Raw genomic sequence first — 16,137 nt, forward strand, 5'->3', positions numbered from 1 at the left:
GTTTAATCTCATTTTGTGCCTTGGCCTTACTAATTTTGTTTCTACATACTTGTGTTACTTGTTTATAGTCATCTTTTGTAATTTGACTTAGTTTACACTTTTTGGCAGACTCTTCTTTTGAGTTTCAGATCATTGAAGCTCTCTTGGTTTATCTCTTGCCATATTTCCTGTCTTTCCTATGCAGTGGGATAGTTTGCTCTTGTGACCAGAATAATGTCTCTTTGAAAAACTGCCAGCTCCCTTGAATTGTTTTTCCCCTTAGACTTGCTTCCCAGGGGATCTTACCCACCAACTCCCTGAGTTTACTAAAGTCTGCCTTCTTGAAATCCATTATCTTTATTGTGCTGTTTTTCCTCCTACTGTTTCTTAGAATCATGAACTCTACTATTTCATGATCACTTTCACCCAAGCTGCCTTCCACTTTCAAATTCTCAGTTACCCTATTTGTCAAAATCAAATCTAGAACAGCATCTCCCCTAGTAGCTTTCTCCACCTTCTGAAATAAAAAATTGTCTCCAATACATTCCAAAAACGTGTGGATAATCTGTACAGAATATCTGAAAAATTTTACTTCAAACATTCTATTTTCCCTTTTGTTGCTAACAAAAAAACAGCACCCTGAGCCCAGTGCCTCCTGAGCCTGGCACCCCTGGCAGTCGCCTGGGTCACCTGCCCCTAAATCCAGCCCTGCCTTTGCTACCCCAACTACACTTCTATTTCCAGTGTGAGCAGAGCTAGCGCAGGTATGTCTACACAAGATGGAAATCACACCCTGAGCTCCAAGCATAGATGTAGCTTGAGATAAATACAGTGTAGAATAGTTGCCCTTAAATGGGAAAAAGATAAAAGAAAAAAATTAAGGGCATCTACAAAGGCAGATAAATAGTTTTTGATACCTCTTTTTTTTTCTTGCTGTGTCTCTATCCTTCTTTGCACCACTTCAAAATCCATTATATCTTCAAGATGAAATGACCAAAACCATTCACAGTATTCCAGAAGATAGCAAGCCATGCCATTGTTTAGTTATATCATTATAACACAGCACACTGCCCCCTTTAACTGCACCTGAGAAACCAGTTTAATACACTGTGTGCTGCTGCACATAGGAAATCTGAACTGAGCAATCTTCAATAACCCCTAAGCCTTTCTTCTTAGGGCAGTGGTTCTGACACTGTGGTCTGAAGGGCAGTTGCTGATGGTCAAGGCAGAGTAGATTTTCCTTGTTTCCAGTACCTTTTTTTGGATGCTTGGCTACCCATTGGAACAAGCATCTGGATTCATGGGAAAACAATTAAAGGCAAAGAGCTGCCAGCCTAATCTCCTCCATTAATATCCACCATTACGAAAGGGGAAGAGGGGAGGAGATGGGAGCAACCCTCATGACTGGAATGTGTGTATTTGTACCACAGTGCTCTGTTGGATGGAATGTTAGCATTGTCTTGCCCTCTGCTGTTGACTTGTGAGGAGGATGTAAGATCTTCTGCTGCGAAGAATAAAATAAAATTCTCTTCTATATCAAGGGGTAGAACTGTGACTTTTGGCTGTGAAGGGTATGAGTTCTATTTCTGCAGCTGCAGAGGCAGTGGCTGCCATTAAAAAGTCAATGCTTACCACAAAGTAACATATGAGACACTGTGTACTCTGTGTTGCATCCCATATGCCACTGAGTATTAAATGCACTGACGATAGATGCTGACTTTTTGATGGCACCTGCTGTAGGTGATTGGTGTCTCTCTGTATATTTGGTCCTCGATAACTGTAAAATCAGGGTCAGAATTTGCATCATAGACTGAATCATTTATCCTAAGGAATTAAATTGAAAGTATATTTTAGAAATAAATGTTTTAGTGCTATTCTGGCTTAAAAATGTATCCTATCTTTAGATCAGAAAAAGTTCAAAATATTAATTAAATGGGTGTCTAATGTATGCAATATTTCTTTTACTCTGCTACAGACGTTTAAATAAATTACTGTGCTCTGATAGGTAAAAAACTGCTTAACTACCAGGAAGTATCCAATCCCTCATCCATCAGAACTCGGCTGCTTAAAGTGCCACTGTACACTATTTTTTCCCCTTAAATAATTATTGCTGTTTAAATTGTCGATTATGGTTTATGATAACTACTTCCTGAGAAACTGAGTATTCCATAATTAATTACTAGATTGTTATACCATTACTTTGTGTGGCAAAGAAAGAAGACTGTTATTAACTCTTGATGATAATTGATTTTATTGGACTTGATAATATAACGTCTTATTTCTGTTGTCATTTTTTCTTCATGTTGCCTCTGTGACTTGACTCCTGGAAAAACCCAAATCTCAGTGAAGAAGCCCAAAGTTTTTCTGTTTCTCAGGTAGTTCTGGTCTCAGAATCCAGGATTTGCTAACACCTGATGAGAAGCAGAGGGTCCAAAATGTTTCTCATCCATTTTTGGAAAATAGTCTACATTAATAACACAACCAGTTTTAAAGGAGCCATGTTCAGGGAGAACAATTATGATAACACAAAAGGGAGGGCTTTCTCGGAAAGCTTCTTCTGAATTAAAAGGAAAGCATGCATATTGTATTCAGTATTGTATCCGTGTTGGTCCCAGAATGTTGAAGAGACAAGGTAGGTAAGGTAATATATTTTATTTGACCAACTTCTGTTGGTGAGAGAGACACACTTTTGAGGATACCCAGAGCTCTTGTTCAGGTCTGGGAAATATACTCAAGGTATTAGAGCTAAATACTAGGTAGAATAGATCGTTTAGCATAAATGGTTAGCACATATTTCAAGGGATGATTCAAGGTGAAGTGGACTGTTAACACCCCTCCAGTCACAGGGAGGAAAGGAAGTTGTGGGGGGAGTAGCTGCAGGGTTGGATTATTAGTGGGTTATAGATCGTTGTAATAAGCCATAAATCCAGTGTCTCTATTCAGTCCATGATTTTTAGTGTTTAGCAAAGTTATGAATTTAAGCTCCCAGACTGGTCTTTTGAAAGTGTTGTGCCGGGTCCCTTTGAGGATGAGGACTGATAGGTCTGATATAGAGTGATCACTTAGTGAATAGTGTTCACACACAGGTGTTGTGCAGTTTTTGTCTGTCATCATTTTCTTGCATGAATTCTTTTGAGAGCCTAGTGATTAAACGCACCCTAAATCAATAGCAAGGAACACTTGTGCCTTTTTATTGCAGTGGGGTTAGAAGAGACAAAAACTCCTTGTATCCTTTTCCTCTCCTCTTCTATTGTAGACTCACAGAGGGACACTCTAGCTTTTTATATGCAAAGGAATACTATATTAAAATAGGTAAATTCATAATTGCAATATGTGGATCTCAGAAATGTTGGAGGTTCTGATAAATGCTCCGTTTTGATGTTTAGCCGAACTTTTTCTTAATCCTCCAAACCCTTTGAGTCTGTCAAGCAGGTCTGGAAACCTTGGCTCTGAGGTTTCTGCTACTTTCTGCTTCTTGTTGGGCTAGAAATAGTTCTAATAGCCTTTTCAAGGTATTTTCTAGCACTTTTGCTTCCAGTTGCTGGTGAAACAAGAAGAGTAGAGGAAGGAGTATAACAAAAACTCCAGACTTTTTCAGCCTTCAGAATACAGGTAATTTGGGTTTGATTTGAGTTTTAAACAAGATTCTAATCAGCTCATTATTTTATCCAAACCAGCTCGGTCCCCCCCCCCCCCACACACACACATATTTTAGCTAGTGCTGACTTCTTTGTGCTCTGTTTTGGAAAAAGTGTAGATTCAGCAGAAACTTCACCCTTGGCACTTGTGTTAGACTGAAGAGGCTAATATATGGAAACACTTCATCTGGAGATGAATAAACCCCTGTACAAGCATCTGTCTTTTGGGGGTATTGATCTACTATCCATCTCAGCAAGCAATCACTTTGCTACTCAAATGACTAGTGGGAGTATTGTTAGATGAAAGATGGTTGCAAAATAATATGAAGCTTTCTTCTTAGAAGTGGAATCCCTTCAGAATTAAACGGTTTTTCGATGAGGAACCTCAGAGTAGAGAAATGTCTTCAGAAGAAGCTTTTCTAGTAAGATTGCCCTACTGTTCACATTTTTGTTTTCATCATCTTAAACTAAATTAGATCCAATATTACCTTAATGTGTAACCCACCTTGACTGTGACTTAATTAACTGATGCTCATGCATCTGGATCAATCTTGTGTGGTTTCATTTTTTTTAGCAATTTTAGCATTGTCCCTGCACAATTTCACTCTGAGTCAAGGGACTCAGTCTTGCAATGACATCATCAGCTTCTGGGAGATGCTGAGTGCTCTTTAGTAAGATCTGCCCAGTGGTGTATCTAGGACCTCACAGGGCTGGGTACAAAGTCTGTCTCTAAAACAATGGCTTAAATAATACTGGTGTAACATTGATTTAATTGGCATAAGTTTGTTTCTAACAGAAGAACAAAGTTGCAAACCTTTTTTTTAAATATAAAATGACTGTCCAGGATGTGTAGGAAATAACCCTTTTATAGATTCAGGGTAACATTTTCAGAAGAGTTCACTCATTTTGTGCACTGCTATTTTATAGTGCCCAACTTGAGACTCCAAAACCCTGATTTTCAGAGGTGTTGCAAACTCACAGTTCTCATTGAAATCAAACCCCATCCACAACTATCTATTTATTCTTTCCCCTAGGTGGAGCAAGGTCTTTTCCCTATGTAAAGATTTGTTCTTTATTCTAGGCTGATTTGAAATCAGTTAATTTAAAGTAAGAGAACTAGTGGAGACAAACGCCAGCAGTTCTTGGAAACTCAAATGGGGCTGGCAGTGGTGTTTTTCCCCCCCCCCCCCCCCCCCCCCCCCCCCTTCTCTCTCAGATAGAAGATCAAATTTTCAAAAGTGGGCACAGAATTTGGGTATTCAATTTGAGACACTTGAGGTTGGGCATCTAAAAATTAAGAAATCCAGAAACATCAACCACTTTTGAAAATTGGGCTGTTATATTTTGCCAAATTCATGCCATATGCCAAATTCATGTTTGGCTCTGTGTGCTCATTTTTGAATGCTCACCTTGAGACAATTTACTCAACTAAAAATACACAGCTCCATTTTGAAAGATCCAGGAGGTTTTAATAAAAACTGGATATTACCAGTTTTTCATTGAAGGTCCTGATTCGACAAAGCACTCAAGCATGTGTTTAGCTTAAGCACGGGCATTGTCCCAGATGTAAGTATGTGCCTAGGTGGCTAAGGATCATTATTCTTATTTTAAGTGTTTCAAGTTAGGTCCACAAAATCAATGACCACTTATGACATACTTTGATCTATGTGTTTATTTTGCCTTGAAGCAAAGAACAAGTGAAAGTCAGTATATTCTTCATAATTTAAAATGTATATTTTACTGTCAGACATTTATTTGAGGTGTCCCTGTTTTGCTTCTTTAGGGAGGTCTCTGTGATGTCTTGTAGCTGAACATATATTTAGAAAATATTATACTGTCATGTCCAAATGATGCAAAATTGAAACTGAAGAAGCTGCATGGGAAGTATGTGGGATTTTTTTAAGCATAAAGGGGAACAACTTGCACAATTTTAGTACCTAAGTAATTTTGGTCAATCATATTCCACGTTCTGTTCAGCATGAAAATTACATAGAAAATGTATTAATTGAATCCCATAGCTATAAATACATTTCCAGGGAGGACAATTAGAAACCAAACTTTGATGCTTATTTCATTTTATTTTAAAAAAATGAATGTATTAATTTATTTGAACACTATTTGCAATAATGTAAGTAGAACATTCAATAGTCTACTGAGAAGCAGACACTGAGATCAGAAAAGTGATTTTACTTTGCAAAAAGGCAATCTTTGACTAAACTTTAACCTACTGACTATAATGGGATGGTAAAGAGGTGCAATGGTGCAAACATAGTATGTCGGGTGATAGGGCAGACTGTGCTGCCAGAGGTATTGAGCCGGAGCACAAAGCAGCTGTTCCTACATGCTATAAGTTTTAAAATGGTGCAGTATGTGGTGTCCCCATTCCATATCAACCTAGGGAGAATGGGACCATATTGCAGCCCCTTTTGAGTTCCTAATACCATTGGGGTTTGTTGGTACTAGGGTATTTTTTTAACCCTCAGGTGATTGCCCATCAGACTTGGGTAAAGAACAAACCTAGCATTCCATCTCTGTGTTCTTGTTTGTACAGTACCTGACACAGTGCAGTCTTGGTCCATGACTGAGGCTTCTAGATGCTACTATAATACAAATAAATAATAATAATAAAAAAATTCTGCTAAATTAGGATAAAAAACTTTACTCCACCTGGGTAAAGAATAAACATTTGGAGTTTGCAAAAAGTGTTTGTGGAGTGTTCACAGGCCTTTACCACAGCACTAACTACCTTGAATTAGTTGACAATGAATTCAAGATAAAAGAAAGTCTAGTGTAGACATACTCTTGCTGGCGTTAAGAGTTTCCTGCTCCTTGTTTGCCTAGATTGTGCCTGGTGCTTGATCATGGTGTAAAAGGGGAGGCTCACTGTTCTCTTTCCCACACCTTGTGAATATGCACACATCTAGTTACAATCTTGACATGCAAGGAGCAGGTTCCCCGTGCTAGCGCATGAGGTCTAAGGACCAATAAGTATCTTTGTCCCAGACACATGGAAGGAAAGACAAGATGTACGGAATGTGGTTTTAGGCCTTGTCTACACTACAGAGTGTTGTCGACACCAGTTACAGCAATGGTCAAAAAGCACCATAATCACAGTGCTTGTGCCTGTTCACATAGCACTCATTCTGTCACTGAATTGTGTTCACAGCTGATGCTTTGCATCGACAGTGACAGCAGTGCACAGTGGGCAGCTATCCCACTGTGCAACTCACAACCTTCTTCAGCTTGGAGCTGTGGGGAGGCAGAGAGGATCACAGTGCATCATGGGTGCAGACTCAACATCCCATGATGCAGTGTTTTCGGTCCCATCATTCCATGGGTTTCCAACTGCGTTTCACAGCATTTTTCAACGGCTCCTGTTTACTGTGCGCCTACCATCTCTGTCTGAAAGGATGGATCCTGCACTGCTCTCTGCTGTTGTGCTCAGTGTTCTGAATATATGGAGGATAGTCATGCAGTATACTATGAGCTCCCAGTCTGAACTGGAATCCGAGGCACCTGACCTGCTGTGCGCCATGGAAAGAAGCAACACCAGATTAGTTTTGGCATTCACAGAGTAGCTGCACATGGTGCACTGTTGCTTTTAGGTGTGTGAAACAAGCACTGAGTGGTGGGATCGCATTGTTATGAGGGTCTGAGATGGTCAGCAGTGGCTGCAGAACTTTTGAATGCACAAAGCCACCTTAATGGAACTGTGTGAAGAGCTCGCCCATGCCCTGTGGTGCAAGGACACCAAAATGAGAGCTGCCCTATTGGTGGAGAAGCACGTGGTGATGATTGTGTGGAAGCTGGCAACTCCAGACTGTTACCCATCAGTTTCGAATCAGTTTGGAGTCGGGAAGTCCACCATTGGGGCTGTGTTATCACAAGTGTGCAGGCCCATTAATCACATTCTGCTATGAAGGACTGTCAGTCTTGGAAATATGCATGAAATAGTGAATGGCTTTGCAGCAACGGGATTCCCTAACTGTAGCAGGGTTTATCCCTATTGGCCCCGGATCATCTCGTAACAGAGTACATCAACAGAAAGGTGTACTTCTCTATGGTACTTCAGGTGCTTGTGGATCACCGTGGGCGTTTCACTGACATCAATGCTGGGTGGTCAAGGAAGGTGCATGATGCACACATCTTCAGGAACGCTGGCATGTACAGAAAACTGCAATCAGGGACTTTCTTTCCAGACCAAAAGATTCCAATGGGGGACGTTGAAATGCCCATAGTGATCTTGGGAGACCCAGCCTTACTCCCATGGCTCATGAAGTCTTATATGCACAGCAGCAAGGAGCACTTCAATAACAGGCTGAGCAGGTGCAGAGACCATGGAATGTGCATTTGGCAGATTAAAAGCATGCTGGTGATGCCTTTATAGCAGGGTAGATCTAAATGAGGAAAACATACCACTGATTATCACTGCCTGTTGTGTGTGCCATAATATTTGTGAAGCTCAGGGTGAAAAGTTTCCCCCTGGGTGGATCGCAGAGGCAGATTGCCTAGCGGTTGACTTAAGCAACCAGGTGTCCAGGCTATTAGAGGGGCACAGTAGGGTTCCATTCGAATCAGGGAGACCTTGAGGAACCATTTTGACAGTAAGGTATCTTTGTAAACAGCACTGTGCCATGCTCTGATTGCTAGTCAGCTTGCATGAATATTTGGATGATCCCTGACTGTGATTTGTACTCTGCAAATGATCCAGTTGCCACTGTGTATCAATTTCAGCAGCAACGGCTATGTGTAGGAGGCAAATAAAGATTACTTATCTTTCACAGAGTATGTCTTTATTAAATAACAAATAACAATGTACACAAAATTTTGAGCTGGAAGGGAGAAAGCAGTGAGGGGCAGTGTGGGCTCTCACAACTGTGTGTAATGCCAGATATTATCTTGGAAGGTATCTGAAGGGTTGAGTGAACAGGGTACTGAGACAGCCTGGGAGGCTGGAAGGAATGTGTGACGGGTGTTTGAGGAGGGCATGGAAAGCAGTTCTGTATAGGCTGCTGGGGACGGCGAACATGCAGGAATTCAGTCTGGAGCATTATTAAGGACTTTAACAGCTCCATTTGTTCCTCTAAGTCTTTTATCATCCACTTGTCACCTGCTAACACTTGCTCCTGGTTTTCCCTCCTCTCTTGCCTATCTATTTTGTGATTTTCATTTACACTCTGTCTCCATGTCCTGTGTTCTTTTTTCCCTGCCTCTGAGGATTGGAACAGTTCTTGAAACTCTTTGCTCCTCCGCGGTTAATTTCTTATCAAGTGGAGGTGCTCCCCAGTGTGTAGGTGGTACCCTTCCAGGCCACAGCTGTAGAAGCACAAGAAACAATGAACAGAAGCATAATTGTTAGTGCACTAAAAGCATTGATTCATTACAGTAATATACATCTCTTTCTCACTGTCCCCTGGCAAACACACAGCTCAGCGAACGCCCTGAACGTGGTGAGTTCTGCCGTTAAAGGTGGAGGGCCCCCAAGATGTGGTAAAGGGTCTTGCTGGTTGTTAAGGGAATCACTGCGTGTAACTTGGACAAAATTGTAAATTCTGACACCACTTTCCACAGCGGGGGTTATATAAACTGATATCCCACTCCTGAGAGTAAGCAGAGATGCTAGGGTGCATCTCCTCCATGAGAGCAGCTTCAGACGGGGTCCATATGCTGCTCACTTGTGTGCCTCTTTGGTCCCTGCACAAGTGATTTCTGATTAGTATGGGAAAGTTTCCTACAATGCGGGAGAAGGAACAAAGCAGCTCTGCCAAGGAACCTTCAGCAGAGGATTGACAAATACCTCCATGAAAATTTCTGAGAGATCTCTCTGAAGGAGTCCCATGAAATGTCAGTGTGCATTAACACACTTTTCTATCACACTGCCTAGCTGTACAAGGGAATGGGAAGCACATGCAAACACAGTTACTCTTGTACATTTATATCCCTTCAACCAGTTGCAGAATTAAAAAGAAAAAAGTAAAAGGTATACCTTATATCACAAAACAGCACCAACTGAAAAAGATCACTTACCAGAGCTCCCCTCTCCTGCATCCTGCATGCCAGAACTGGAGTGCTGGGACTGGCTTGAACCCTCCGTGATCGAGAAGAGGTCCTGACTCCCCATGGCACTGAACGATTCTGTACCCTGCTCCGCCTTCTCCTCCAACTCAACTTCCTCATCCATGACCTCCTCCTCAGTGTTGAGTCCAGTGTCCACTGTCTCCAGCTCCATGGAGGTATCCACGGATTTCTTGGCAGTGGAGGAGAGGTCGCCGCCAAGGATGGTGTCCAGCTCCTGATAGAAGCGGCAGATATTTGGCTCTGCACCAAAGCAATGGTTTGACTCCTTAGTCTTCTGGTAGGCCTGCCACAGCTCCTTGATTTTCTTACAGCACTGCAACATGTCCCATTCATAGACCTTCTCCACCATGCCATGAGAAATCTGACCATAGGTATTGAAGTTCCTATGGCTGGAGTGGAGTTGGGACTACGCAGTCTCTTCTCCCCATATGCTCAGCAGATCCAACAGCTCCAGTGTGCTCCAGGCAGGAGAGCATTTGCTGCATGGAGCTGCCATGGTCAGCTGAGAAGATGCAATGTGAACTCTTCACACTGACCAAGCAGGAAGTGGTATTTCGAAAATTTCCAGGCCTTTAAAGGCAGGAGAGAAGGATGGCTGCAGGGCTGTGGAGTTCGAACTGCTGACCAGAGTGGTCAGAATGGGCATTGTGGGAAACCTCCTGGAGGCCATTTACCATTAAATATCCAAGTGCGATGTCTACACAGCTTTGTCGCTAAAAGTTTGCCTCAAAAAGCTCTACCCCTCTTGTTGAGGTGGTTTTATTTTGTCACCAAATCAGCGGAGTTTGGTTGGTGGGGGAAACATTGTTTCGGTGCAAAAAGCTGACTTTGGTCGACAAAACTCTGTACTATAGACCAAGCCTAAGTAAGCAATAATTTATTTAAGAAACGAGAGTTCTGTAGCACTTTAAAGACTAACAAATTTAATTTCTGCAGGCATAAGCTTTCATGGGCTGTAACCCACTTCGTCAGATGTAAGGAATAGAAATCATATTGGAGGTATATATATATGTCTAAGGGTAAGAAACAACAATGGGGAAGTTAGGTATAAGCAAAGTCCATTCAGTTAGAGTAGTTGAGGCCTATTCACAACCATGGATTAGGCGGTGATAATGTGTCAACAGTGACAATTACTTCTTGTAATGAAATAACCATTCCAAGTCCCTATTTAGACCCAGTTCGATTGTGTCAAGTTTGCAGATGAGTTCCAACTCTGCAGTTTCTCTTTGAAATCTGTTTTTGAAGTTTTTTTGTAGAAGTATAGCAACTTTCAAGTCAGCTACAGAGTATCCTGGGAGGTTGAAGTGCTCTCCAATTGGTTTATGGATGTTACCATTTTTTATGTCTGATTTGTGTCCATTTATTCTTTTGCGTAGTGACAGTCCGGTTTGGCCAATGTACATGGCAGAGGGGCATTGCTGGCACTTGATGATTACATTAGTAGATGTGCAGGAGAATGAGCTTCTTATGGTGTGGCTGATGTGGTTAGGACCTGTGATGGTGTCACTAGAGTTGATGTGTGGGCAGAGCTGGCAACGGGGTTTGTTTCAGGGGTATGTTCCTGGGTTAGTGATCTTCTTGTATGGTGTATGGTTGCTGGGGAGTATTTGCTTCAGGTTGGGGGGCTGTCTGTAAGCAAGGATAGGTCTGCCTCCCACAGCTTGAGTGAGTGAGGGATCATCAGCTAGGACAGGTTGTAGATCCTTAATGATGAGTTGGAGAGATTTTAGTTGGAGGCTCTAGGTGTTGGCCAGTGGTGTTCTGTTGTTTTCTTTGTTGGGTCTGTCCTGTAGTAGGTGACTTCTGGGTACCCCTCTGGCTCTGTCAATTTGTTTCTTCACCTCTCCAGGTGGGTATTATAGTTTTAAAAATGTTTTATGGAGAGCCTGTAGGTGTTTGTATCTGTCTGAGGGATCGGAGCAAATCCAGTTGTATCTTATGGCTTGGCTGTAGACAATGGATCGTGTAATGTGTCCAGGGTGGAAGCTGGCGGCATGAAGATATGTATTGAGGTCAGTTGGTTTTCGATATAGGGTGGTATCATTCTACCTCTGCATCTGATGAAGTGAGCGGAGTCTCACAAAAGCTTATGCCTACAAAAATTAAATTTGTTAGTCTTTAAAGTGCCACAGAACTCTCATTGTTTTTGCTGTATACAGACTAATACGGCTACCCCTCCTGAACAGTGGTATTAATGTGACCATCCTTTATTTGTATTGTAGTGTCCAGGAAGTGGATTTCTTGTGTGGACTGGTCCAGGCTGAGGTTGATGGTGGGGTGGAAATTATTGAAATCCCGGTGGAATTCTTCCAGGGATTCTTTCCCCTGGGTCCAGATGATGAAAATATCATCAATGTAGCGTAGGTAAAGGAGAGGTGCGTGGGGACGAGTGTTGAGGAAACGTTGTTCTAGGTCAGCCATAAAAATGTTGGCATACTGTGGAGCCATGCGGGTGCCCATAGCTGTGCCACAGACTTGAAGGTATAGATTGGCTCCAAATCTGAAGTAGTTGGGGGTCAGGACAAAATCACAAAGTTCAGCTGTCAGGTGTGCCATATGATCATCAGAGAAAATGTTCCTGATGGCTTGTAGTCCATCTTTGTGTGGAATGTTGGTGTAGAGAGCTTCTACATCCATAGTGGCTATGGATTTTCTGGGTTTTCTGGGAGATCACCGATGGACTGTAGTTTTCTCAGGAAGTCAGTGGTATCACGAAGATAGCTAGGAGTGCTGGTGGCATAGGGTTTGAGGAGAGAGTCCATATAGCCTGACGGTCCTGCTGTGAGAGTGCCAATGCCTGAGATGATGGTGCGTCCAGGATTCCCAGGTTTGTGGATCTTGGGTAGCAAATAGAATAACCCTGGTTGGGGCTCAGGGGGTGTGTCTGTGTAGATTTGTTCCTGTGTTTCTTTAGGGAGTTTCTTAAGTAGATGTTGTAGTTTCTTTTGGTATTCTTCAGTGGGATCGGACAGTAGTGGCTTGTAGAATGTGGTGTTGGAGAGTTGTCTGGTAGCCTCCTGTTTGTAATCAGATCTATTCATGATGACAACGGCACCTCCTTTGTCTGCCTCTTTGATTATAATGTCAGAGTTGTTACTGAGGCTGTGGATGGTGTTGCATTCTGCATGGCTGAGGTTATGGGGCAAGCGGTGTTGCTTGTCGACAATCTCAGCTTATGCACATTGGCAGAAACACTCTATGTAAAAGTCTAGTCTGTTGTTTCAACCATCAGGAGGAGTCCATGCAGAATTCTTCTTCTTGTAGCGTTGGTAGGAAGGTATCTGTGGGTTAGTGTGTTATTCAGTGGAACTATCGGGGAGCTATAACTTGTACAGAGCAGGGCATGATTCCTTTCCACCTTGTGGAGGAGTGCTATCAGACCTTAAACCCTTCCCAGCTGATGCCAGCCTGTTGCTGGGATCCAGGTTCTTCCTCCCGTATGAGGGTTGAGGGGCTGAGGAAAGGGTTTTATCTCTTTGCTGTACCATACATTGAAAGCCCCAAACCCAGTCCTCAGCTTCTTTAGCAGATGCTTTCCCTAAGCCATTTCCAATGACAGGTATCATGGAGCCGGACCACTACAGAATGAGTACCTGAGCACCTGCTATGTGTTAAATTATGGCAACATGAGCCTTAACCTCCTGACCTACCCCACTGGGTCCCTGAGCTGCTGTGGGAAGGGCAAAAACCCCACCCTGATCAATCTGGTAGTGAGGGAAAAATTCCTTCCAAGCCCATAAAAGGCAGTTACTGCAGTGGCTTCAGCAGACCAAAAAAACCCCAGTCCTATGTAGTAAATCTGCAAACATGGGCAAGGGGAGAACTCAGGGCTGCTGGGGTTCCTAAAACTGTTTGTAACTCAAGTTGACAGTTGGTGTGTCTTCACTGCCAAAAAGATGTGATTTTTACAGTGAGATAATGAAATGCAGTATTCTACTGGTGACAATACTCTGTAGTTTTTAATGCGATGTAGCTAGGGGAGGTCATCAGCTGCGGGTGGAGATATAGTGTTGACCTTGCTTAGCTACATCATTGTAAAACCTACTTGTGCCTTATCTCTACTAGGAGAGCAAGATAATTCAATGCAGGTTAGTTATCTTGTTTAAAGAAAAAAGAAAAAAAACCACCTTGTTTTGACAGGGAAGACATAACCAGTGTATCTTTAAATAAGATCATTCTCTGGAACAGGAGGAGGTGGTGTTGGTGTAAGGTCTGCAGTACACTCAGGGAAAAGTAATTTGAGAGATGTTTTGTAAAAAGATCAGTTCAGGAGGCTTGTGCAATTGTTCTGTGTGCCATTACAATCACAGTCTTTAGCTGATCCACATGATATTTTGGTCTTCTGTAAATGTATCGATACTTTAAACCTAAACGATATCTTGACATCCAGCACTTTGATGAAAGAAGGATGATAGATAAGAGTGATTTTTCTCTCTCTGAAAACATTTCTATTCCTGCAGTAGTTGTTGTTCATATGGATGTTCACATTTTATTTTAATAAAATGTAACATTTTTAGCCGGGGGGATATTAACGATATTTATTTACAGTAAAAATGCTGAACACTTCAGATAATTTTGGTATTAAACTTAAGGCCAAATTCTCTGCATATATTAAATGAGGCAGCTCTACTGACTCCAGTAGCACTGTGCCTCTTTATATGGATTGAGAATTTGGCCTCAGGGAGTGCGTTTATGATGCTAATACAAATTGCCGTTTTCAGTGTCATAACTGATTCCATCCGAACATTTTTATACTCTCCTTTTTTTTCCTTCTTTCTTTTGTAGTCAGAGCTACCTTCAAGCTGCAAGTGATGTGCCTGGGGGTCACAACCTGGATCCCTCCGCAAACTACAATTCCCCCAAGTTCCGATCAAGGAATCAGAGCTATATGAGAGCAGTGAGCACACTCAGTCAGGCCAGCTGTGTTAGTCAGGTGGGAATATATTGCTAATCTTTTACTGAGGGCTATCGACATATACAGGAGTAGCTTCTAATAAATGGAAATTTTGTGTTTTCTTGATTAATTTAGTGGAGTGAGGATGTAAGTAGACACAACACAGTTCAAGCTTTAAGGAATTTAACATTGAATTGAGATGGTGCAATTTAAAGAGACACAGTCAAACTGCAAATTAGGCCACAAAGCTGCAAAATTAGAATTTCCCTTTTAGGAAAGCCACCCCACATATGAATAGAAATAATGGTTTAAATGTACTGCCTTTTAGTTTCATTGGGTTCCCATTTAGTCTTGGACAGTAATAGGACATGAATAGGAATACTCCATGGCCCTTCTCTAGATCATTCATTATTATGTATACCTCTCTCATGACACCTTTTCATCTTTTCCTCTCTAAATTAAACAGTCCTAACCTTTTCAATGTCCCCCCATGTGGAAGTCTCTCTGTGCCTTTAAAAGTTTTCATAGCCCTTGTCTGGACATTTTCCATTTCAGCTACTTCCTTGTTGAGATGGGATGACCAGAATTCATTGAGGTGTACCATCACTTTAATTAATGATTATTTTAAGTATTTTTGGCTCTTTTATTCCTTAATATAAATTAACATCCTTTGCCTTTTTGGACCATCACTATGCATGGATAAAGAGTTTTTCATTGAGCTGTCCATAATGATGACTATGCCCTTTTCCTAACTGGATAGAGTAGTGTGTATAAATGGTTCTTATTTTTTCAGTATGCACAACCTTGCAGTTGTCCACAAGGAATTTCACTTGCCATCATTCTGCTCAATTAGCTTGCTTAATTAGATCCTACTGAAGTACCTCACTATGTCATTTGGTCTTGACCAACCTAAATAATTTTGTGTCATCTACATATTTTGCCACTTCACTGTTCAACCTTTTCCAGCTCAGTAACATATATATTAAATAGCATAGAATATAAACTAAATAGATTCACTTAAGTTCTGATCCTTTGCTGTTTCCTGATCCCTTCCTATGACATCACCCTCTTCATGTTTCATCAATATGACTGCAGTTCAGTGTTTTTATTTATGTTATTTCAATGGGTTCCCTTCCCATCCTCTCCTGCTCAGAACTGAATTGAGGGATATTGATGGACTGTACATTTAAGGAGTATAAATTCACTCTTGCAATCTGCATTTTAAAATGATTATTTTGCTAATGTCAGCAAACTTTGTTTGAAAAAAGTAGTTAGGAATTTCATAATGTAATTATTGACTAAGGCCAAGATTTTCAAATGTGACAGGTGATTCTGGGTTTTTCCGTTTGTGGGTACCCAACTTGAGATGCCTTCAAGGGGCCTGATTTTCACAAAGTGCTGAACATTAATCCTTTTAATTAAACATTATTAAAGTGTCTTAAATTGGGAAGCTCCAAAAATTACTAGTCTCTTTTGAAAATCTTGGCCTAAATTATCATAACTCTCTTGGTCGACAGTATAAGCAAAAGATGATTCAGAATAAGATTT

At 41.5% G+C, this 16,137-nt stretch overlaps 1 protein-coding gene across 1 annotated transcript in view; it reads left to right on the top strand.

Moving 5' to 3' along the window:
- DLGAP2 (DLG associated protein 2) overlaps positions 1–16,137 on the top strand; it is a 109,931-nt gene that overhangs the window by 27,338 nt on the left and 66,456 nt on the right. Inside the window, exon 3 of the mRNA XM_067544896.1 lies at positions 14,481–14,628. Within this exon, the coding sequence (XP_067400997.1) occupies positions 14,481–14,628 (148 nt within the window). The remainder of the gene's footprint in view (positions 1–14,480; positions 14,629–16,137) is intronic.

Source organism: Emydura macquarii, unplaced genomic scaffold (genome assembly GCF_026122565.2).
Source record: "Emydura macquarii macquarii isolate MOO-44397 ecotype Brisbane River unplaced genomic scaffold, CSIRO-AGI_Emac_v2 contig_1027, whole genome shotgun sequence".
Classification (NCBI taxonomy): Eukaryota; Metazoa; Chordata; order Testudines; family Chelidae; genus Emydura; species Emydura macquarii.